This window comes from Schistocerca americana, chromosome X (genome assembly GCF_021461395.2).
Source record: "Schistocerca americana isolate TAMUIC-IGC-003095 chromosome X, iqSchAmer2.1, whole genome shotgun sequence".
In the NCBI taxonomy this organism is placed as follows: Eukaryota; Metazoa; Arthropoda; class Insecta; order Orthoptera; family Acrididae; genus Schistocerca; species Schistocerca americana.
Genome location: NC_060130.1, coordinates 258,847,455 through 258,871,199, shown reverse-complemented (window position 1 = coordinate 258,871,199; position 23,745 = coordinate 258,847,455). Strand labels below are relative to the sequence as shown.

The 23,745-nt window shown below is 37.6% G+C and overlaps 1 protein-coding gene across 1 annotated transcript in view; it reads right to left on the bottom strand.

The window, feature by feature from the left end:
- Positions 1-15,768: 15,768 nt before the first annotated feature.
- The window catches only part of LOC124556646 (guanine nucleotide-binding protein G(f) subunit alpha), a 70,319-nt gene continuing 62,342 nt past the window's right edge, over positions 15,769-23,745 (bottom strand). The window contains exons 9-11 of the mRNA XM_047130613.1: positions 20,979-21,106; positions 18,104-18,162; positions 15,769-16,655 (exon numbers count right to left, since the gene is read on the bottom strand). Of these exons, the coding sequence (XP_046986569.1) occupies positions 16,452-16,655; positions 18,104-18,162; positions 20,979-21,106 (391 nt within the window). The 3' untranslated portion in view covers positions 15,769-16,451. The remainder of the gene's footprint in view (positions 16,656-18,103; positions 18,163-20,978; positions 21,107-23,745) is intronic.

Below are 23,745 nucleotides of genomic sequence, written 5' to 3'. Positions count from 1 at the left end.
GCTGTTTCGAATGCGAACGGTTTACCTACAACGTATCAGGCATGGTAATGTTGGTGGTGTTTCCATATTTTTGTCGACTTCCTGTACTTCCAAACAATCTTCTTATTCTGTACAAAAAATGAGAACATACAGAACTATATCGCGTAGACTGTAACGAGGAAAGAGGAAATTCTACAGCACTGACAAAAAGCTGGACTTCGACTTGTTGCGAGCGTTATCGTTTAGCAGAAACACTTCATGCGGTCTTTCCAGACATTACAACATTAGCTGCGTTATCAATAAATCTTGATAGCAATGGTTACATATCTGAGAATCGATGTCCGCAACATTGCACATCTTTGTCTCGTCAAACGTGTAGCATTATCTCGTGGGGTTCGATGCCAAGTTTTACCGAGAGAACTACTTCTCTGTTATGTTGCTCTTGTGGTCTTTAGTTCACAGACTGGTCTGACTTAGCACCTCTCCGTCCTGGTCTATCTGTGCGAGCGTTTTTATCTCAGCATAACTACCGCAACCTACAACCACCTAAACCTGCTTATTGTATTCAAGCACTGGCCTCCCTCTACAATTTTTATCCCCATACAACCTTCCACTACCAAACTGACAATCTTTGATGCCTTAGGATATGTACTATCAATCGATCTCTTGTTTTAGTCAAGATATTCCGTACATTTTTCCCTCGATTCGCTTCAGTACCTCCTCATTTGTTATTAGTTGGGTTGTTTGGGAGAAGAGACCAAACAGCGAGGTCATCGGTCTCATCGGATTAGGGAAGGATGGGGAAGGAAGTCAGCCGTGCCCTTTCAAAGGAACCACCCCGGCATTTGCCTGGAGCGATTTAGGGAAATCACGGAAAACCTAAATCAGGATGGCCGGATACGGGGTTGAACCTCATCCTCCCGAACGCGAGTCCAGTGTCTAACCACTGCGCCACCTCGCTCGGTCATTTGTTATTAGATTGTGTTATTTCTATAACACAACATTTCAAACCCTTCTACTCTCTTCTTGTCTAAATTACCTATCGTCCACGTTTCACTTCCATACGGGCTGCACTTCAAACAAATACCCTCACAAAATATTTCTTAACTGTTACATTTATATTAGATGCTAATAAATTCCTCTTTTCCATAAATGCTTTTCTTGTTGTCGATAGTCTGTATTTTATATCTTCCATCCTTCTACCATCATCAGTTACTTTCCTATCCAAATAACAAATCCATCTACAACTTTCAGTGTTTCATTTCCTATCTAACTCGCTCAGTACCGCCCGATTTAATTCAACTACATTCCATTACACTTGTTTTACTTTAATTAGTGGTCATTTTATAATCTCTTTTCGAGACAGTATTCACTCTGCTGAACTACTCTTCCAAACTCTCAGACGACGCTGACAGAACTGTAACGGCATTGTCAAACCTCTAAGTTTTTACTTTTGAATGCATTACGGGAACAGCAGTGATCAATGTCTTGTAAATAATTACTATTAAAAACAGTCTTGATCACGATTTATTTAACAAGGTGACCGGTTTCGACCACTACTGTGGCCATCTTCAGACCATTGAGTAGGAACCCCTTTCTGTCTACTCAATGGTCTGAAGATGACCACAGTAGTGGCCGAAACCGGTCACCTTGTTAAATAAATCGTGATCAAGACTGTTTTTAATAGTAATTATCTAAGTTTTTGTTTCTTATCACTGAACTTTAATTCCCTTTCCAAACTTTTCCTTCGTTTCCTTCGCAGTTTACTCATTGTACAGATTGAATAACATCAGGGATAGGCTACAACCTTATCTTACTCCCTTCTCATCTATGGTTTCTCTTCCATCTCCTTCGACTCTTATAGCTATCGTCCAGTAACTGTGCAGACTGTAAATAATCTTTCGCTTCCTTTATTTTATGCTTTGTACCTTCCAGATTTCAAAGAGTCTAGTCCAGTTAACATTATCAAAACCTTTGTCTAAATCTACAAACGCTGCGAACATAGTTTTGGTTTCTTCAGCCTAATTTTCTAGGATAAGTTGTAGGGTCGATACTGCCTCACGTGTACCTACATTTCTCCGAAATCCAAACTGTTCTTCCCCAAGCTCGGCCTACACCAGTTTTTCCGTTCTTCTGTAAATAATTCGAGTCAATATTTTGCAACCATCACTTATTAAACTGATGCTTTCGGTAGTGTTCACATCATGCGGCAGCTGCTTTCTTTGGAATTGAAATTCTTACTATCTTCCTGACGTCTGAGGATATTTCGCCTGTTTCATACATCTTGCACATCAGGTGAAATAATTTTTCATGGCTGGCTCTCCCAAGGGTCTCAATAATTCTGAGGGAATGTCGTCTACTCCAGGGACCTCGTTTCCACTTACGTCTTTCAGCACCCTATCAAATTCTTCTTGCAGTATCATCTCATATCGCATCTTCACTTACTTCCTCTTTTCTTTCTATAACATAGACGCTCTATGTATTCCTTCCATCTTACAACTTTCCGTTGTTTCCTTAGTACTGGCTTTCCATCTAATATTCATACAGCTGCTTCTTTTTCTCCAATAGTCTCGTTAATTTTCCTACAGACAACATCTATCCTTCCCCTAGTTATGCATGCTTCTACGGCTTTGCATTTGTCCTCTAGACATTTCTGATTAGCCATTTTGCATTTTGCGTCAATCTCATGTTTTACACGCATGTATTCCCATTCATCTGTTTCATTTGCTATATTTTTTATCTCCTTCTCCCTTATTATTGATAAATCATTTACCTCCGTTCGTTAAAGATGACCCAAAGACTTCATTTACCAAAACCTGCAGCAATTCTGGAAAGAAACGATCAGTGCCATTCATCAGCTAACTCATAAGAATAAGCAACGATACGCAACTCTCTAACCAAGAATTTCTGTCGTTTTCCTGTAAAATTCTTACTAACTACACACCTAATAATAAAGCTTCCTCCGTGAAACGTAAATGTCCCGCGATTGGTGACTTCATGCAGTTCATTATATCTGCTGGTGTATTGTATCACTAACGTGAATCAATGAGTATCAGTAGGTATTAACGGTTTTCACCAGAAGACCTGAAAGTGAAAAATTAATATAAAAAATACATATTTAAAACGATTAAACCATTTACTTCTCATACATACAACCATCACATTCTAACAGATCATGGTGATATTCAAAGTGAGGTGCCTACTTCTTCTCTTTGGAGTAGATACCGTTTTCTTTTTTCTGAAACTGTATGATCAGTTAGAGCTTTTACTTTATTAATAACATCAAGTCACATTCACCTCGTCTCTTGATTTACTCAACACCTTTTATTTCTAATTAGACTTACTAAGAAAGTGTCTGGACATCCGGATTCTTATCTCGATCAACATACATGGAAAGTGTTTTGTAGATTTTCTCCGAATTTTCGAGATTAACTTTCTTTTAAGAAACTATAGATGCTACAGAGTATAGATATAGATGAATGGAACAGGTTTAATATTGTTTCTGTTCATATTATAATGTTTCAAAACATCTTCAAGCGAGAGAGTAATAAATTAAATAAAAAATAACAAGAAAATTAAACATTCCATTAGCAGATAATGCGTATTTTCTAGAAGGAACACGTTTCAGATACACATCCGGCTATCCTGATGTAGTATTGTCATGGATTCCCTAAATCATTTCAGACGAATATGGGGATACGTCCTTCAACAAGTTCACGTCCTAATTCCGTCCCTACACTTTCTCAATGGAGCTACTACTCACACATTAATCATGAACGACGAACGTTAACCTTGAACGTTTCTCATTTCTTCGCATTTCCACACGAAATCAGAAGTCACAGTGTACATAATTTACACATTACAGAGGCTGTTGTCGTGTTTTATCAACGAGGTTGTTGTTTCGATGTGCTGCTCTGTAACTAACAGTTGCTAGGAAAGGTTAAAATGGTTCAAATGGCTGTGAGCACTATGAGACTTAACATCTGAGGTCATCAGTCCTCTAGAACTTAGAACTACTTAAACCTAACTAACCTAAGGACATCATACACATCCACGCCAGAGGCAAGATTCGAACCTCCGACCGTAGCGGTCGCGCGGATCCAGAATGAAGCGCCTAGAACCACTCGGCCACAACGGCCAGCAAAGGTTAAAACTAACTTATACACTACTGGCCATGAAAAATGCTACACCATGAAGATGACGTGCTACAGACGCGAAATTTAACCGACAGGAAGAAGATACTGTGATATGCAAATGATTAGCTTTTCAGAGCATTCATACAATTTGACGCCGGTGGCGACACCTACAACGTGCTGACATGAGGAAAGTTTCCAACCGATTTCTCATACGCAAACAGCAGTTGACCGGCGTTGCCTGGTGAAACGTTGTTGTGATACCTCGTGTAACGAGAAGAAATGCGTACCATCACGTTTCCGTCTTTGATAGAGATCGGGTTGTAGCCTATCGCGATTGCGGTTTATCGTATCGAGACCTTGCTGTTCGCGTTGGTCGCTATCCAATGACTGTTAGCACAATACGGAATCGATGGCTTCAGGAGGGTAATACGCAACGCCGTGCTGGATCCCAACGGCGTCGTATCACTAGCAGTCGAGATGACAGGCATCTTATCCGCATGGCTGTAACGGATCGTGCACCCACGTCTCGATCCCTGAGTCAACAGATGGTGACGTTTGCAAGACAACTACCGCCATTGGTGAAGCGTCTCGGTCAACTTTTGTTCGCATTGACCGCACTTTGAACAGTGGACGTTACATTTCATATGTATTACGACACGTGGCTCTACCCTTCATTCGATCCCTGCGAAACCCTACTTTTCAGCAGGATAATGCACGACCGCATGTTGCGGGTCCTGACGGGCCTTTCTGGATACAGAAAATGTTCGACTGCTGCCCTGGCCAGCACATTCTCCAGATCTGTCACCAATTGAAAACGCCTGGTCAATGGTGGCCGAGCAACTGGCTCGTCACAATACGCCAGTCACTATTCTTGATGAACTGTGGTATCGTGTTGCTGCTGCATGGGCAGCTGTACCTGTACACGCCATCCAAGCTCTGTTTGACTCAATGCCCAGGCGTATCAAGGCCGTTATTACGGCCAGAGGTGGTTGTTCTGGTTACTGATTTCTCAGGATCTATGCACCCAAATTGCTTGAAAATGTAGTCTCATGTCAGTTCTAGTATAATATATTGGTCCAATGAATACCCGTTTGTCATCTGCATTTCTTATTGGTGTAGCAATTTTAATCGCCAGTAGTGTAGGTCAAGTATATAAACTATATAGGAAGACCTAACTGTGAAATGGAGGTGAGCTGACATGCACCCAAGTCAGTGGTTGGTGGATGAACCAACATCTTTCTTTTCTGGATTGAAAGAAATAAGAAAGATAAAGATATCTAATGCAGTGCGGATGGATGGCATTAGAAAATATTGGGACATTAGTAACAACACGCATGCTTTTAGGTTAAGGACGTATTGCACAAAAATGTCTAGAGGAGCTCTTTATCTATAGTAGTGAGTAACTAATGGCTTATGGTGACGACATAGCAGGTTGAATTTTGAGACTGAATCACGTTAGCATCATACAGAATACGTAGTTTCTATTAGCTGAGATTAAGTTACTGATTAATAACAGTAGCACCTTCGTGCTTTAGTTAACGATAAGCTACAATATAAGCGCTGTATACACCGAGGTGACAAAAGTCTTGGGATGCCTCCCATTATCGTGTCGGACCTCCATTTGCCCGGTGTAGCGCAGCATCTCGGCGTGGCATGGACTCAACAAGTCGCTGAAGTCCCCTACAGGAATACTGAGTCACGCTGCCTCTAGAGCCGTCCATAATTGCGAAAGTGTTGTCTGTGCAGGATTTTGTGCACAAACTGACCTCTCGATTATGTCCCATATATGTTCGATGGGACTCATGTCGGACAATCTGGGTGGCCAAACCATTCGCTCGAATTGTCCACAATATTCTTCAAACCGGTGACATGGCCCGTTGTCATCCGTAAAAATTCCATAGTTGTTTGGGAGCGTGAGGTCCATGAATGAGTCCAAATAGTCTTCCTGCAGCCGAGCATAACCAATTCCAGCCAATGATCGGTTCGGTTGACCAGAAGATACAGTCCATTCCATGAAAACGCAGCCCACACTAATATGGAACCACCATCAGCTACAGAGTGCCTTGTTGACAACTTGGGCCCATGGCTTCGTGGGGTCTTGAATCTCAACATCAGCTCTTACCAACTGCCATCATGATAGCAGCTTAAATGACTTAATAAAAGCAAGGCTTCCGGTCCAGATTGTATACCAGTCAGGTTCCTCTCAGAGTATGCTGATACAATAGCTCCATATTTAGCAATTACATACAACCGCTCGCTCACAGAAAGATCCGTACCTAAAGACTGGAAAATTGCTCAGGTCACACCAATACCCAAAAAGGGAAGTAGGAGTATTATGTTGAATTACAGGCCCATTTCACTAACGTCGAGTTGCAGTAGGTTTTTGGAACATATACCGTATTCGAACATTATGAAGTACCTCGAAGAAAACGATTTATTGGCACGTAGTCAGCACGGATTCAGAAGATATCGTTCTTGCCAAACACAAGTAGCCCTTTATACTCATGAAGTAATGAGTGCTATCGACGGAGGATGTCAAATTGATTCCATATTTTTAGATTTCCAGAAGGCTTTCGACAACGTTCCTCACAAGCGTCTTCTAACCAAACTGCGTGCTATGGAATATAACCTCAGTTGTGCGACTGGATTCGTGATTTCCTGTCAGAAAGGTCACAGTTCGTAGTAGTAGACGGAAAGTCACAACTAAAACAGAAATAATATCCGGCGCTCCCCTAGGAAGTGTTATAGGCCCTCAATTGGTCCAGATCTATATTAACGACATAGGAGACAATCTCAGCAGCCGTCTTAGATTGTTTGTAGATTATGCTGTCATTTACCGTCTTGTAAAGTCATCAGTTGACCAAAACGAATTGCAAAATGATTTAGATAAGATATCTGTATGGTGCGAAAAGTGGCAATTGACCCTGAATAAAGAAGAGTGTGAAGTTATTCATATGAGTACCAAAATAAATCCGCTAAATTTCGATTACGCCATAAGTCACACAAATGTGAAGGCTGTAAATTCAACTAAATACTTAGGGATTACAATTACAAATACCCTAAATTGGAGCGATCACATAAATAATGTTGTGGGTAGAGCCAACCAAAGATTGCGATTCACTGGCAGAACACTTAGAAGGTGCAACAGGTCTTCTAAAGAGACTGCTTACACCACACTTGTCCGCCCTATTCTGGAGTATTGCTGTGCGTTGTGGGATCCGCGTCAGATGAGAATGACGGATGATATCGAAAACGTACAAAGAAGGGCAGCTCGTTTTGTATTATTGCGAGGTAGGGGAGATAGTGCCACAGATACGTGATTTGGAGTGGCTGCCATTAAAACAAAGGCGTTTTTCGTTGCGACGCCATCTTCTCATGAAATTTTAATCACCAATTTTCTCCTCCGATTGTGAAAACATTCTGTTGGCACCCACGTACATAGGGAGAAATGATCATCGCGATAAAATAAGAGAAATCAGGACTCGCACAGAAAAATGTAAGTGCTCGCTTTTCCCCCGCGCCGTTCGAGAGTCGAACGGTAGAGAGACAGCTTGAAGGTGGTTCATTGAACCCTCTGCCAGGCACTTCATTGTGAATAACAGAATAATAACGTAGATGTAGTTGTAGAATGGCACTTGTATGCGTCCTCTGCTTCTATAGCCCATTAACGCCAAATTTCGCAGCACTGTCCTAACGGAAACGTTAGTTGTATGTCTCACATCGATTTTTGCTGTTATTACACGCAATGTTGTTTGTCTGTTAGCTCTGAAAATTCCACATAAACGTGGCTGCTCTCGGTTGTTCAGTGAAGGCCTTCGATCACAGCGTTGTCTGCCTGGTTAGTTGGGTGGTGACGCCGGCACTGTAGCTCAGCGTGTTCGGTCAGAGGGCTGCTCGCCCTCTGTAATAAAAAACTGAGTAAAAGGAATCAACGATCAACTTTAACGGATGTCTTATGACGTCCGCCCAGGCCAAAAGCAAAAAAAGTGGTAACGTGCTTTCTTACCATGCACAGGGCCCGGGTTCGATTACCGGCCAGGTTGGAAATTTTCTCCGCACAGGGACCGGGGGTTGTGTTATCCTCATCATCGGCCGCAAGTCGTCCAGTGTGGCGCCGACTGAAATAAGACTTGCACTTGGCGGTCCAACCCCAATGGGACCTCCCGGCCAACAATGCCATACGAAAATTTCATTTTCTTTTTATACCACTGAGTTGTTCCTAGTGCGAGGTAAATCCCGAAAATTAATATTGTCGGCACGCTCTTGACACTATCTATCTCGGAATGCTGAATGTCCCAACGATTTCCGAAGTGGAATGTCCCATGCGTCTAGCTCCAAATGCGATTCCGCTTTCAAAGTTTGTTAATTCCCATCGTGCAACCATAATCACGTCGGAAACCTTTTAGCATGAATCACCTGATAACAAATGACAGCTCCGAGAATGTATTGCACTTTTATACCTTGTGTACAATATACTAGCGCCATCTGTTTGCATATCGCTATCCCATGGCTTTTCTCACCTCAGTGTACCTGCACGCATTGTTTATACCTCGTTGAACAGTGGACACACAATATGACATAGGCTTTTGAATTGAATGGTTCCAAAGGCTCCGAGCACTATGGGACTGAACTTCTGAGGTCATCAGTCCCCTATAACTTAGAACTACTTAAACCTAACTAACCTAAGGACATCACACACATCCATGCCCGAGGCAGGATTCGAACCTGCGACCGTAGCGGTCGCGCGGTTCCAGACTGTAGCGCCTAGAACCGCTCGGCCACTCCGGCCGGCTTGAACTGAATGCATTAAATGAAACCATGGCACTCAAAATATTCACTATTATAAGAGGGTGTTTTCTTGGGCATTGGGCTGCTTCGTGAAGCTGAACCCGCAGCGTACTAGCTTGCAGGATGTGGAGGTGAGCAAGACTAGGCCCGAACCCATACGCTGGGTTGGTCTTCTATAGCTACTAGCCTGCCAATGGTTTTCATGCCGTTTTCGACGTTCTCAGAATGTTCCGAACTTGTTATCCGTCTTAACCTCAGAGACAAGATACTCGTGAAAACGTGGTTACTTACAGGCCAAAGTTTACACGATTCACGAACAGATGGCGCACAGGACTTTCCTCCTTGAAGATAACAACGTTAGCGGCGACGGAACGTACATCCCACTTCAGAACTAGAACCACTTGATTGGGTGGAAGATTACTCATCCGTGGCACATCCCGACACGGCGGCAGAAGCGTTGACGAAAATCAAGACGGTGCACTTCTAAGAGCTTCTGTTTCTCTTTAGTTTTTCTTTCTTCATGTTTATTCTCGCTAGAGGTACAGTAGTTGCCTTATTGCCACATTTGCTGAAGTATCGTATTGTGATTGAGAATACGAAATGCAGCCAAATATAGTCTTGATTTCATCATAAATGAATGACAACGGTTTTTAAACTGTTTCACACAGACTTTCGACAATGCTTTGTCACTTTGTCTACATTTAACTTTTTATAGTTTTATTCATTTGTCTATGATGGGGTTGACGATGGAGCGTAAATACTGTTTAAGCAAGTACAGTAGCGCTAAAATATTCCAGATTCTTCATTTCATTATTTATTTATTTATTTACACGTCAAGTTCCGTAGGACCAAATTGAGGAGCAAATCTCCAAGGCCATGGAACGTTTCAGTACATGAAATTATAGCATAAAACTAATAACAGATAAAATAAAATGTTTATGAATCCGAAAAAAGTCAAGCCATAAGTTTAAGTAAACGTAAGCAACAATACAAGAAGAATCAGTTCAATTTTTCAAGGAAATCCTCGACAGAGTAGAAGGAGTGACCCATAAGGAAACTCTTCAGTTTCGATTTGAAAGCGTGTGGATTACTGCTAAGATTTTTGAGTTCTAGTGGTAGTTTATTGGAAATGAATGCAGCAGTATACTGCACACCTTTCTGCACAAGCGCTGAGGAAGTCCGATCCAAATGCAGGTTTGATTTCTGCCGAGTATTAATTGAGTGAAAACTGCTTATTCTTGGGAATAAGCTAACATTGGTAACAAAAAATGACAGTAAGGAATATATATGTTGAGAGGACAATGTCAAAATACCCAGATTCGTTAACAGGGGTCGACAAGAGTTTCGTGAACTTACACCACTTATTGCCCAAACCGCCCGTTTATGAGTCAAAAATATCCTTTTAGAATGGGAAGAATCAGCCCAAAATATAATACCATAAGACATAAGCGAATGAAAATAAGCAAAGTAGACTAATTTTCGTATCGAACAATCACTCACTTCAGGTACCGTTCGAATAGTAAAAATGGCAGCATTAAGTCTTTGAACAAGATCCTGAACGTGGGCTTTCCACGACAGTTTACTATCTGTCTAAACGCCTCGAAATTTGAACTGTTCAGTTTCACTAATCACATGCCCATTCTGTTAAATTAAAACGTCAGGTTTCGTTTAATTGTGTGTTAGAAACTGTAAAAACTGAGTCTTGCCGTGATTTAGCGTTAGTTTATTTCCTAGAAGCCAAGAACTTATGTCATGAACTGCCCTATTTGAAAGCGAGCCAATATTGCACACAGCATCCTTTTCTTCCAAGCTAGTGTCATCAGCAAATACAAATATTTTAGAGTTACTCGTAATATTAGAGGGCATATTATTTATATAAATAAGGAACAAGAGTGGTCCCAGCACAAATTCCTGGGGCACCCCCCACTTGACCATACCCCATTCAGACCCCACATCACAGCCATTCTCAACACTGTGAATAATGATCTTTTGCTGTCAGTTGCCTAAGTAAGAGATGAACCAATTGTGAGCTACTCCCCGTATTCTGTAATGGTCCCACTTCTGGAGCAATATTTTTTTGATCAACACAATCAAACGCCTTAGTTAAATCAAAAAATATCCCTATCGTTCGAAACATTTTGTTTAACCCATCCAGTACCTCATAGAGAAAAGAGAATTAGCTTTTTCAGTTGTTAAACAACTTCTAAAGCCGAACTGTACATATGATAGAAAATTATGTGATATAAAATGATCAATTATCCTTACATACACAGCCTTTTCAATAACTTTTGACCGAGCGAGGTGGCGCAGTGGTTAGCACACTGGACTCGCATTCGGGAGGACGACGGTTCAATCCCGTCTCCGGCCATCCTGATTTAGGTTTTCCGTGATTTCCCTAAATCGTTTCAGGCAAATGTCGGGATGGTTCCTTTAAAAGGGCACGGCCGATTTCCTTCCCAATCCTTCCCTAACCCGAGCTTGCGCTCCGTCTCTAACGACCTCGTTGTCGACGGGACGTTAAACACTAACCACCACCACCATAACTTTTGAAAATACTGATGGCATGGAAATAGGTCTAAAATTGTCTACATTATCCCTTTCTCCCTTTTTATAAAGCAGCTTTACCCCTGAGCACTTAAATCGTTCATGAAACTGACCATTCCCAAAGGAAAAATTACAATATGGCTAAATACAGGGCTAACATGTGCAGCACAGTACTTTAATATTCTGCTAAGCACTCCATCATATCCGTGAGAGTCCTTAGTCTTCAGTGACTTAATTATTGACGCAATCTCCCCCTTGTCTGTATCACAGAGGAGTATTTCAGAGATCAATCTCGGAAACGCATTTTCAATGAGAGTTATATGATTCCCTGTAGAAACTAAATTTTCATTTAATTCACCACCAACCCTCAGAAAATGATTGTTAAATACTTTACATATATCTGATTCATCGCACTGTCAACCTCTTCAAGGTACATTATTCTTATGCTCTGGAATTGCACGTAGCAGAGTGGACATCAGTCTTGACCCGAAATCAGAGCCACTATTGGTTGACCGTAATATCTAGATCTGCATGGGCATTGCTCACTGTTCCCTCACGCACTTGTCAGCTGCACTGCAGAATAAAAATTTTCCAGTACATCAGTTTAGTAGATAAGAAGAAATTTGTATAGGCCTAAAATTATAACTTTATTTTACATCGAAGTAGTCGTGGCCAGTTATTAAGCCATCGACACAGCCATGTAGTTCTTTTCTGCTGTATTTACACCTACAGAAGCAACATCCCAAACTACTCTTACTGAGAAATGGCCACATTGTAGCTCTTGCAATCTCAGATTTCGCTCTAGACACACTTCAAGGCGGTTGATGCAATTCGCCGGATATTCTATTAATCTGTACAGTGTTAGGGAACACAACGTGGTAGCCTATACAGGTTGTCCCAAATTCTACATTTTATAGGTGCTAGAGGATCCTAAGCTGAATACCTAGAAATAAATATCTGAAATAAAGAAATGAATATTTATTCGATTGTTGATATAAATATCTGACAGCTTACAGCAACAGCCTGAAATCATAGGAACCGTTCAAAATGGCGACATCTAGTCTCATAACGGCACTACACCTTCTAGGTATCCCCGTTGTCTGTTGTACAATGAAACAGGCAGGTTGGGTCCGTCAACGAATTATCCTGTTGCATCTGCTGAAGCTTTACACACGAACGATGACATGATAGGAGTCAGATACGTAGTTATTTCATAAAGTAAGTTACACATTTCGTCTCACATTAATGTCATTGCGCCACACGACTGACACATTGCCAGAAGAGAGTACATGTTCCAGGTTTTCTACAGGGGCGGTTCCGATGAGGTACGGTTAACAGGTGCATTGCAGTATGCGAGTAAAACGATGCGGCAGTTGGTAACGTACTCCAAATTTGAAGTGTGCAGAACAGTACGATTCCCGCGAGCAAAACATTTAAATTGCACACATTCGCCGTGAAGTTCTGGCGGTATATAGACGAAGTTAAATGCCGTGTCTAGTCGTAGTGGAATGGTGCCAACAATTTGACCAAGGCAGCCCAGATATGAGTGATTCTGATCAGAAAGGAAGGATACGTTAATCCATTCGGTTTCCATGTTTTCGACAAGCTAAAAGAACGTCTGGGGGGAAGGAGACTTTGCAGCAATGAGCGCACAGCGCTTCTGGAATGGCTCCGTTACCAAGTTGTCGAGAAATTGAACGACTGGTAGAACTTTCTGACCGTTGTTTACTGACAGTTGGTGACTGCTCGAAAGTAGTGTCATGCATCAACGTAACTTTGAAGTGTTGTGTAGCATTGAATAAAGGTGACTTGACTTTCCATAACAAAATAACTTTCTGAAGACCCCTCATACATGAGTACGCAACAACCAACCGCAACACGCTAAATGTCATGTGGCTGACATAGTGAAGTTTAAGACTGAATTAAATAACTTTCTGTTGGGCCACTCCTGCTTCACTGAGGAATATCTTCCCAGAAACTCTTAATGTTTTAGCTTAATTTATAATTAGAATTAGCACTGTAATATCATTTGACTATATTGCACTTACGCTAAATTTAATGTACTTTAACATTTTTAATTGCATTACTACTGCACTGTCGAGGTTTACATTTACTCTGTGTTCGTATCTTTCTCTTGATGTGTACTATTTTTTTCTGAGATTTTTCACAAATATTGTATCTTCATTGATGGGAAAAATCAATTATAGTCTGATGATAGCCTAGTAAGCAGTTAACAAAAATAAATTAATTCCTTAGAACATACACAACATTATGCTATTCATTTGTAATTACAAAGTTATTCTGCTAAGAAGTGATGGAAGAATCAGTTAAGGAGAAATACATTTAGCTGAATGGCTAATGAAGATTGCGGTGACAGTATCTAGAGCTTTCATTAATATATTTTCAAGAACAGCTGTTCCATACATACCCTGTAGGTAACTATGTAAAACTGTAAAAACTACCCAAGAATAGAAGAACGATGGATTGTTAAAAGCCGTTAACTCTGTTGTTGGTGAATGGCATAGACAACTGAAGTGAGGGGACAAAGCTGTAAAAAGTAGTTTGGATATAATGCTAGACTCACATGACATTAGTGTTTTCACAACATCAATTTGAACGATTACCATACATATTTAGATAAATGTGTAAGAGGATGCTGTCAGCACTTGGATACCTTTGCAATGAACCTATCCCAGCAAATTAAATACTGGCAATTTGTGTCATGGAAGTTATCCTTGTAATTTAATAGGAAATCAGACTTGGAGGAATTTACCAAAATCAGTGAAAATGGCAGTAAGAAATTGAAGAAATAATCATATCCCACCATACCTTAGGTGATTAATACAGCGCCTGTGAAGATAGCGTAATCATAAAAATACACATCAAATTTATGACCATGTATCTTTTCTGTGATGTACCTTTTTTTCCTTTCTTTGTGTCTTTCTTCTCTTCTTTCTTCCTTATTGTGCTTTGTAAGTGTGTTTTCCTGTTACTTTGAACAAACAACTGTTTGACAAATACTGCACTTTTGTATCAGATTTTTTCCACATATAATAAGTAGATATATTTCCTAGCATTTCTAAAACAAGTATATTTGTTGTGCCCTATATTTTAAAAATCAGTTTAGATGAGATGTTCATTGATGGTAAGCATTTTCCTATAAGTATTTTAAAATATATGTCGTACCTATGATAATATACTCAACACATGAAACGAAATAATGGAAAGTGCATGACCAACTAATGGTATTAGGGGACAATCTGTAACTTGTGTTATATGTAAGGTTGTAGTACAAGTAGTTTATTGTTGCAACTTTTTACCACTGAATGATATGCTAAATGTTTATTGTGACATGCAAATAGCCAGGGGAATTTTTTGTCCTATATATCACTGTGTTTGTCTTCAAAACAGCAAGTGTAGAATTTTCCACACTTGCCAGCATATACACTGTTCATCTAATAATTAAAAAATGGATGAATCATTGTCAGCAGTGTCTTACAACATTGACAATACTGCAATATAATTTCATGCACCCCACAGCCCTTCATCTGGAATTAACATCAATGATTTGTGTCAGTGACTTCTTTTAAATAAATTATTTATGTAACTCAATCCATGCTGACCTCATGAGATTGACTATACTTCAAATTAGAACTCACCACAACAGAAGAATTAAAACAAGTTAGCAGAAACTAAACCCAGGAACTATTTTTCAGTAGACTGACACTAAGGCCATAAAAACAGTCAACGCACAAACAACTGTCACAAGTTCCATAATACATTAGAGAGGTTTGGAAAATGGCTCAGAGCAATGATACACAGAATGGTGTTCGGAAATTGGATACCATCATCTTTCCTCCCATTTGCGAAGGTATACTACTATTGTATTTCAGGGTCATCATCATCATCATCATCATCATCATTATCATTATTTATTAGACCATATTCACTATATTTAATGACAGTTATATGAAATGAGCTTTATTTACAATTTTTTTCGAATTATTTTGCAATTGCAAGTATATAAATATTTTTGATGTTTAAAAATGCAAATAGTTACTTACAAAAAGAATTTCTTTGTTTACTTACATGTATTTCTTGCTGTTAATACTTCTTCATTAGGTTTTTTTCTGTTTTGTATACATGAGAAATTTATTCCCTTTACTCCAAACATCTAATTTTGCACTATTTTGTCAAGTGCCCAATTTCTGAGATTCCTGATGTATATCTTTGTCCACCACAATTTGCGTATAGAAGCTTAAGCAACAAAATTGACTTGTTTATGATCATGTAAGCCTCTAATTGAAAATGGATGCAAACTTACAGGCAAGTAGTATAACAAAATTGGGTGAATGAGAAAACCATAAAAATCAAAGTATCTTACATTCAATCAATCTGCATCACTTAAAATTGGGACAGCAGAAATTTCATTTCCTGATTTTCCTGATTCAGAACAAAATAAGCTATAAAACGCAATTTTTGCACTTTTTTTGTTTATTTCAATCTTAGCATTATTTAGAGTAAATAAATACTTCAATTGATATGCTGAAATTTGAAACATTTCACACTTTAAGAGGATGAGCACAAATAGCCATGTACATGCACATACATTAAAAACAAAAAAATTAAATAAGTTTAAAGATATATCATTTTTTGAAGTACAATAATGGTTTCAGATCACTTCTCATTTCTGATTATTCTCAAAGTGAGGATTTGATTGTTCTAAACATGTGATTATTCCAAAGCAAATGATTGAACCAGAGGAGAATATTACAATTTAATGCTGTTAATCCAATTGTTTTGGTGTATACAATACTAGTATTAGTGATAATAAACTTGCTGTAATGTGCTGAGCCTACTGCTATGATTTCCGTTGTATACAGTATAGTCACATTAAAGCTTGAAACATGTACCATCATATGACATTTTAGTCTATGTGCATATATTTAAAAAATTTCAGACCAACAGCTAAATCTTTTCTGGATGTTAATACACAGTGTCATTTTACTCTAGTCCAGCAACACTCAAATTTTCAGCTAATATCATTGAATGGACATCTTCAAAAACCATTTTTATGTTGTTAGTATCTGTAGCTGTTGTAAAATGGTAGTAGAAACCTCTCTTCCTAATAACGTCCTCTATAGGTAATGAGACTCTATGGAAGACAACATATTCATGATGTGCAGGTGTTTTTTTGGTTGTAATTCCCTGAAAAAATAAAACTCTTAAAATCCTACTTAGATAACATTTCAAACACTACAATACTTTGAAAATGTATTACCTAAATAATATAAATGAAAAAGATTAGATCATGTAAACATGCCTAAAAAGGTTGCTGACCAGTATTAAATATTACAATGGTTTCAGGGTAATACATAACAATTATGAAACTTGTGTCTAGATTACCTACAGGGATTTCTTTGCCCAGACAAGAATGAAAGTAGGTAGGTGGGAAGAGGATATAAGCCTCTTAAAAACATGCCATAAAACAAGAATACAGAATACATGTTTACAAAGAAAAAATGTGCTAATGTATCTTCCACAGATATCAAGAGGAATGGTCTTAAGCATCAAACATTTAAGAAAACCTCCGAAAATCTGAGTGAAGAGGGTTAAGTCGGAATTAAAGTCCTGTAAAATAAGAGACTTAATTATTGTGTCATCTCACTACCTGGAAGCAATATACTAACCCAAGTGAGACATAGTAAGCATAGAGAAACAGAATGGAGTGCAACAGTTAAGATTCCAAAACCAATGCATTCTGAACGTGCTCTATCAGAAATTGTGTTGATAGGTCAGAGATAAACAAGGGAGAAAAATGGCATAAAATGGCTCACTCTAGGGGAATACCCTGGGGTTTGTTTGTGGAATGAATATTTCACTCAGTAGTAGAGTATTCACTGTAATAAAGTCTTATCATACATCATTAATACTGGCAAGCATTTTCGTTTGTAATTAGTCAAGACATGGTTAAAGTTTCACACCATTAGAGCCACTATTAGCTGAAATAAAAAATTGGTATGTAGTTTATTCTGGTCAACAAGAAACACTACATTTCAGAATATGTTTGAATACCCTATTAGATGCTTTACATGCATGATGATGTCTCAATGAACCATGTAGCATTACTAATAACCTCAGTGGCTATAATTATCAGGTATTCTTAACACAGGTCATCTGCTTAAAGAAGGATTGGGGATTAAACATATAATCTTCCTTCACTATTGTCTTGACATTCCATTCAACAATGACAATATATGGCAACATATTAGAGACACATTGATCTGAAGATCAGAGAAGAACACTTTGCTGCATGCCACTTTCTCGATATGATAATCATTTTCCAGCAGTAAGTTACTTGAATATTGTATGTGATGTTGGTCAAACTGTAATACTATTTTACAAAAACATCAAATTACATTCTATTAGTTTTATAAACACACTACAACACACTACAATCACAAAAACAAAGTAATAGGCTTTGTTGTCCCTAAAACAAAATATAATATGTTCGAAGTGGAGAATTTTCTTAAAAATATGGCAGCTTTCCAATATATTTAAGTAAAGTAATTAATTTCTGAACTCAGTTAAGTAGTAATGAAGTTAATAAGTAACATTATTTAAACAATTTACGTTTTATACACTGCATCACTTACAAGGAAAAGGTCTCTGATAAAAGATCTTGTCCGAAGGTACTCATCATCAGAACGGCCATCTGTTGGATAATTAAAATCATTGTCAAAATGTATTAAGAACACACTGTTCGTCTTTTCATAATAATTAAAATACAACTTTACTTTCAAATAAAATGAAAATATCTTAAATAGCTCTGAAATGATATGAAGACAAGTAGACTTCTTTCAACTCTTAAATTTCAATTAGTGATTGAGTGATGGACAAGTGTTGATTTAATTTATAAAAAAGTCAATATGGGTTCCCAAAAAAGTTTTAATTTTATCTATCTGTGATCTGGTGGTATTTGACCAGTTGCAGTCTTTTAAACCTGCTGTATGTACAAACGGAAGTAGTACATTATAACAATGATAACTAATTGTTGAAAGAACTTTGTATATTAGCTCACATTCTTGAAGAACTAAATGTAGTGATAACTTACCACATATTGATTATGTGTCATGCATAGTTACAAAATACGCCTATGTATATTAAAATACACGCTCTTATAAAGATGTGTGAGGGACTCTGAACAATAATTTCGCTGACAGAAGAGGTATACACGCTCTTCTGGAGCCATAGGTAGTACACACTGTGCTTTCATGTCGTACAGATGCTATGTATTGTACTAAGTGGAAATAAAAGATGTCTACGGAAAGCAACATGGTCGTAATAATTCACTATTGTATCGCCTGGACTGTGAAAATCGAACACAGATGTATTCCCTTAGATTACGACAACAATACAAGTATTCCTGGTATTACACATAGCAAACTAAATTTGCGAACACAGCATAATTTATTGAAATGTACTGATGCAAGCTCTGTAACTTTTGATGTAGATTCAGACACAACAGGAAAGCTTTTTCACTACCAGAGTAGCTAATAAACAGATGAGATATCCAAAATTACTATCCTACTGTTTTATAATAGTTCGTGTGTTCACATACATGTAGCATTGTTGTTCAAAGAATTATAAAATTTTTTTCAATGCATTTTAATCACACTATCAACAGGTAAAATCCAAAGGAAACAAAATGCTAGAATTTTTTCCCTTTTTCTTCTTTCTGATAATCTCCTTTACCACTTCTGTAGTATTACAGAAACCACTGGGCTGTAGTATGTTCTGTAGGTAAGTGCATAAAGTGCTGAATATGTACTGATGAATTTATAGCAGAAAAGGATAGTCATAATACATTGATCAACACTGATAAGGCATTTCCTGTGAGACGATTTTAAGAAATTTTACAATAGAAGCTTAATACCCAAGTCCTTCCTGTCCTTCTGGGAACAAGTAACAAAGCAGGAATAGCTATGATACACTAAAAACAGATATAAGATAATATCTATGATATGATCAACATATATAACAGCAAATTTACAACCAAGAATTCCTTGCCCCTCCTCAGTAGTCTCCTTTAAGAGTACTTCCACAATATTTCTTATTGTGGCAGCATCAGTGACTTTTTAATTAATTGTATTTCCAGCCATCAAAATTCATTGCTCAACAATAGAACAATACCTCTACTTTACAATAAATGACTTACCCATACTGTTTGAAGGTGAAAATTTGGCTTGTGTTTCATGCTTAACAAAAAGCCTGCACATTGTGTACTGGATGTTTGGTTGTTTCTGAATCACACATGTTGTAACAAAGATATGTATGTATTATATGTTTATAATACCTACCATATTTCCAGTATTAAATTTATTGCAGTTTTGACTAAAAGAGAACATTTATTGTATCCAGTACTTGATTGGTTGTGGAACCAAAATATTTCACCTTTTTTTCAATAAGTTAGATAATCATTGCCATTGTGTAGTATCATTTGTTGGTACTGATGACTTATCTTGTGGTCACTTAGTTATTGTCTGTTTTTATCAAACTGTTCTCTACTGAAGGTGTTTTTCTAGATACGGTGAATATTCAGAATGAAATATGAACAAATAAAACCAATAAAGTGTAGCTGTGGATGTACTATTTTGTCCAGTTGCTAACAACCGTGCAGTACTTAAGTTGGTGAATAAGAAATTCTCATTTTGATGTAACAAATTATGACATCTGACTGTAATTAAACATGAAGACACAATGTACAAAGACATCACCAGCTAGGATGAATGCTAGAAACATATTATATTAAAGAGAATGTGAACTGAATGAAGATTTTCCTTATTTAAAGTAACAATAATGTTCTTATAACCGTTAATTTTTTCTACCATTATGTGAAATGACACATGGAAATCAGATAAACAAGTGAGAGATGCAAGAAACACTGGCAAGAAATAGAATCATTGATGAATAAAACTCGGTAGCAGCACTTAAAGAAAAAAGTAGATACAAATGGTAGAAATGATCAACCAACAATATATAAGAAAACTTGCAAAGAAATGAGTGAAAGAAAAAAATGATAAACATCTGAATGTGTACCAGAGACCAATATAGAGGTATGGGTAGTAAAACAATGAAAGGAGAAATTAGTATAATTGAGGCCAGGTGAGTGGCAAGAGCCAAGCAAAAATTGTAGATGCAGTTTCTATCTGTTAAATTCTATATTCATCATACAGCAACCATAAAGGTTACACTAATTTCTGTTATAGTTATGTACATTATTTTCTTTTTATTAAATACTTTTTCATTTTTTAATTACCACTTCCATATTGCACAAAACTATTAGCATAAATATCTTCAACAAGGTCATACTATAAAAAAATATCAACATCTAGTAGAAATGTCAGGAAAGAAAAATTAAATATAATACCAAAAAAATAATTTTTAATGTGAGAATAACATACTTCAATAATGCTTGGTTTGCTATGAATCATTTTTAAACTACCTACCCAAAAGTTTTAAGTGATTTACCTTTAGGATTCATTATATAGCTGTCATATTCAGGGAAATTTTGTCTAATGCTCTTCCCCTGCTTTATCTTCTCCATTAGCACATCTTGCTTATTCAGAAACAGTATAATTCCTGATTCTTGCAGAAACCTGAAATCATAGGTTTTTAGACCATATTTTCGCTTGTTAAATTTCAACATGAAATTGGAGATTTACTTTTTCATAAACCATGTAGCTCAGTTTTACATAACATACTTTTGTTATAGATCAGTTACATTATATATATTATATTATATTCATAATTTTCTCGGACCATTAATTCATTTTTAAACCCTTTGAAATGACATTGCACTTAATTTTTTTCTCAATAAGAGAAACAGTCTTCCTAAATAAATTAAAATGAATCAGCATTTTCCTCTGTTTTCTGAAACTGTAAGCAAATACGAGGGTCATCCTCAAAGTTAGTTCCGTTTCTATTTCTATCCGCGGCAGAGCTACCATTGCAGTTCCGAGCATGCGCGGCAGTTACTCTGACTCAAGGAGAAGAAATGTACGCCATTTTCAGATCGCTGCTGCCGACGTGTGCATTGTAGTGCTTCTTTGTAATGTCAGCAGTAATTGAAAATGCCACCACGTGTGAAATCAGATCCGTGATTCGTTTTCTAAATGCAAAGAAAGTTAAACTAGAGGAAATTCATCGGCAAATCTGCGAGGTTTACGGAGAAAATGCTATGAGTTATTCGATGGTTGGAAGATGGGTCAGACAGTTCAATGAAGGACGTGATCATGTGCGCGATGAAGAACGAAGTGAACGCCCATCTGTGGTTACTGATGAACTAGTTCACACAATTGAAGAGAAGATTAAGCACAACCGTAACTCTACACTAAGTGTCCTTGCTATGGAAGTTCTGTAAATCTCACGATCACCAATTCATGAAATTGTTACTTAAAAACTGAAATTTTGAAAACTTTGCTCATGTTGGGTACCCAAAATTCTTACTGAACAACACAAAAAACAACAGATGGGCAGTGCACTTCAGTTTTCGAGACGCTACAATGAAGAAGACGATGGTTTTCTTTCTCAGATAGTCACGTGGGATGAAACTTGGGTATCATACGACACCCCTGAAACAAAACGGCAATCAATGGAATGGAGGCACACTTCATCCCCAACCAAGGTTAAGCTAAGCAAATCTTGAGACCTCAAAAAGTCATGTGCACCGTTCTTTGGAACAGAAAAGGCATTTTGCTGATTGATTTCTTACCACAAGGCCAAACAATCAATGGGCATGGTTACTGCGAGACCATTAAAAAATTGCGCCGCGCAATACAGAATAAGCTCCGAGGATTACTGTCAAAAGGTGGTCTTTTTTCCACGATAATGCCCGACCTCACACGGCGAATGTGACCAAACAACTCTAATGGGAATTTCACTGGGCCGCGTTTGATCATCCTCCATACAGCCCAGACCTCGTTCCTAGCTACTTTCATCTTTTCTTACACCTAAAATCTAACCTTTGTGATCAAAATTTCAACGATGGCAACGAGCTGAAAGAACATGTTACCACATGGTTGAATACACATGCGGCAACCTTCTATGAAGAAGACATACAAAAATGTGCCAGTTATGACAAGTGCCTACAAAATTTCGGAAGCTATGTGGAAAAGTAGTTTAACAGCTGTAGATTTCTGTACAACAAATATTTATTTCTGTATCTGTACACGTTTGTTCTATATAACCAAACGGAATTTATTTTGTGGACGTCCCTTGTATATCAGTGTGATATAACTCGCAATCTTTGAAATATCCTTATTGCATGTAAAATATAAGTAAACCTTTGTATTTAATGGGTGAAACTTTTTTTACATTATCAAATGACTTGGATTTCCACATACAGGTTATATCAAATGCTCTTTTTCAATTTTTTCTGATATATCTTCTAACCTATTAGTTTTGCTATTTACTGTTAATACATATTATAATTTAGCTACCATGCTCCAATTTCCAATTAAAACATGCCTGAGAAGCCTCACAACAAATTATGGCATTATTTCATTAATTAATTATTTTTATTACCAATGAGTATAAGTGGTTTTCTTCTACTAGATTACTGAAACCTCTGAGCGATCTATAGGACCTACAGTTCTGTGTGCCAACCCTTTTCATGTTGTCTTAAATTTCTCAATTTGCAATATCTGAAGTAATATAGAGTGTCGTACCTTGCTACATGTTTCAGACTTTCAACTTTAGCTAGCTCTGTAATATAAATTTAGTACATTTTATTATTCCATGTTTAAATAATGGCGTTCTCTTTTTACACGAAGCAGTCTTTTTCTGAAATTACGAAAATTGCTCCAGAAAATCAAAGTTTTTCCAAATATAAAAACATCATCCAAGGCACAACATGGTCATGTATGTAGGAACAAACATTCAACTGAAATGTAAAAGTACTGCAGTCAAGAAAATCTTGTTACTATTGAATAGTCTATCTGTTACATTATTACTATAATACACGCCAACAAGCAGTAAGTGAAATAAAATTAAGCAGCAGTATTACAAAAAACCAGGTGTAAGACAAATAAATTTTGAAATTGAAGATAATTCTGTATCAAGGTACAAGATGACGCACAAAGAGTTAAGTGTGGCTCCACTATCCCTATGTTGTATTAAGGGTTCTAAGAACATATAGTAATTTACTCTCCATAAAATTCTGTGCCTGAAGAATTAACAATGTATTCCACATAGCTTTCTTTATGTATAAAGCAGCATGTGTATGTATGTATGTCCA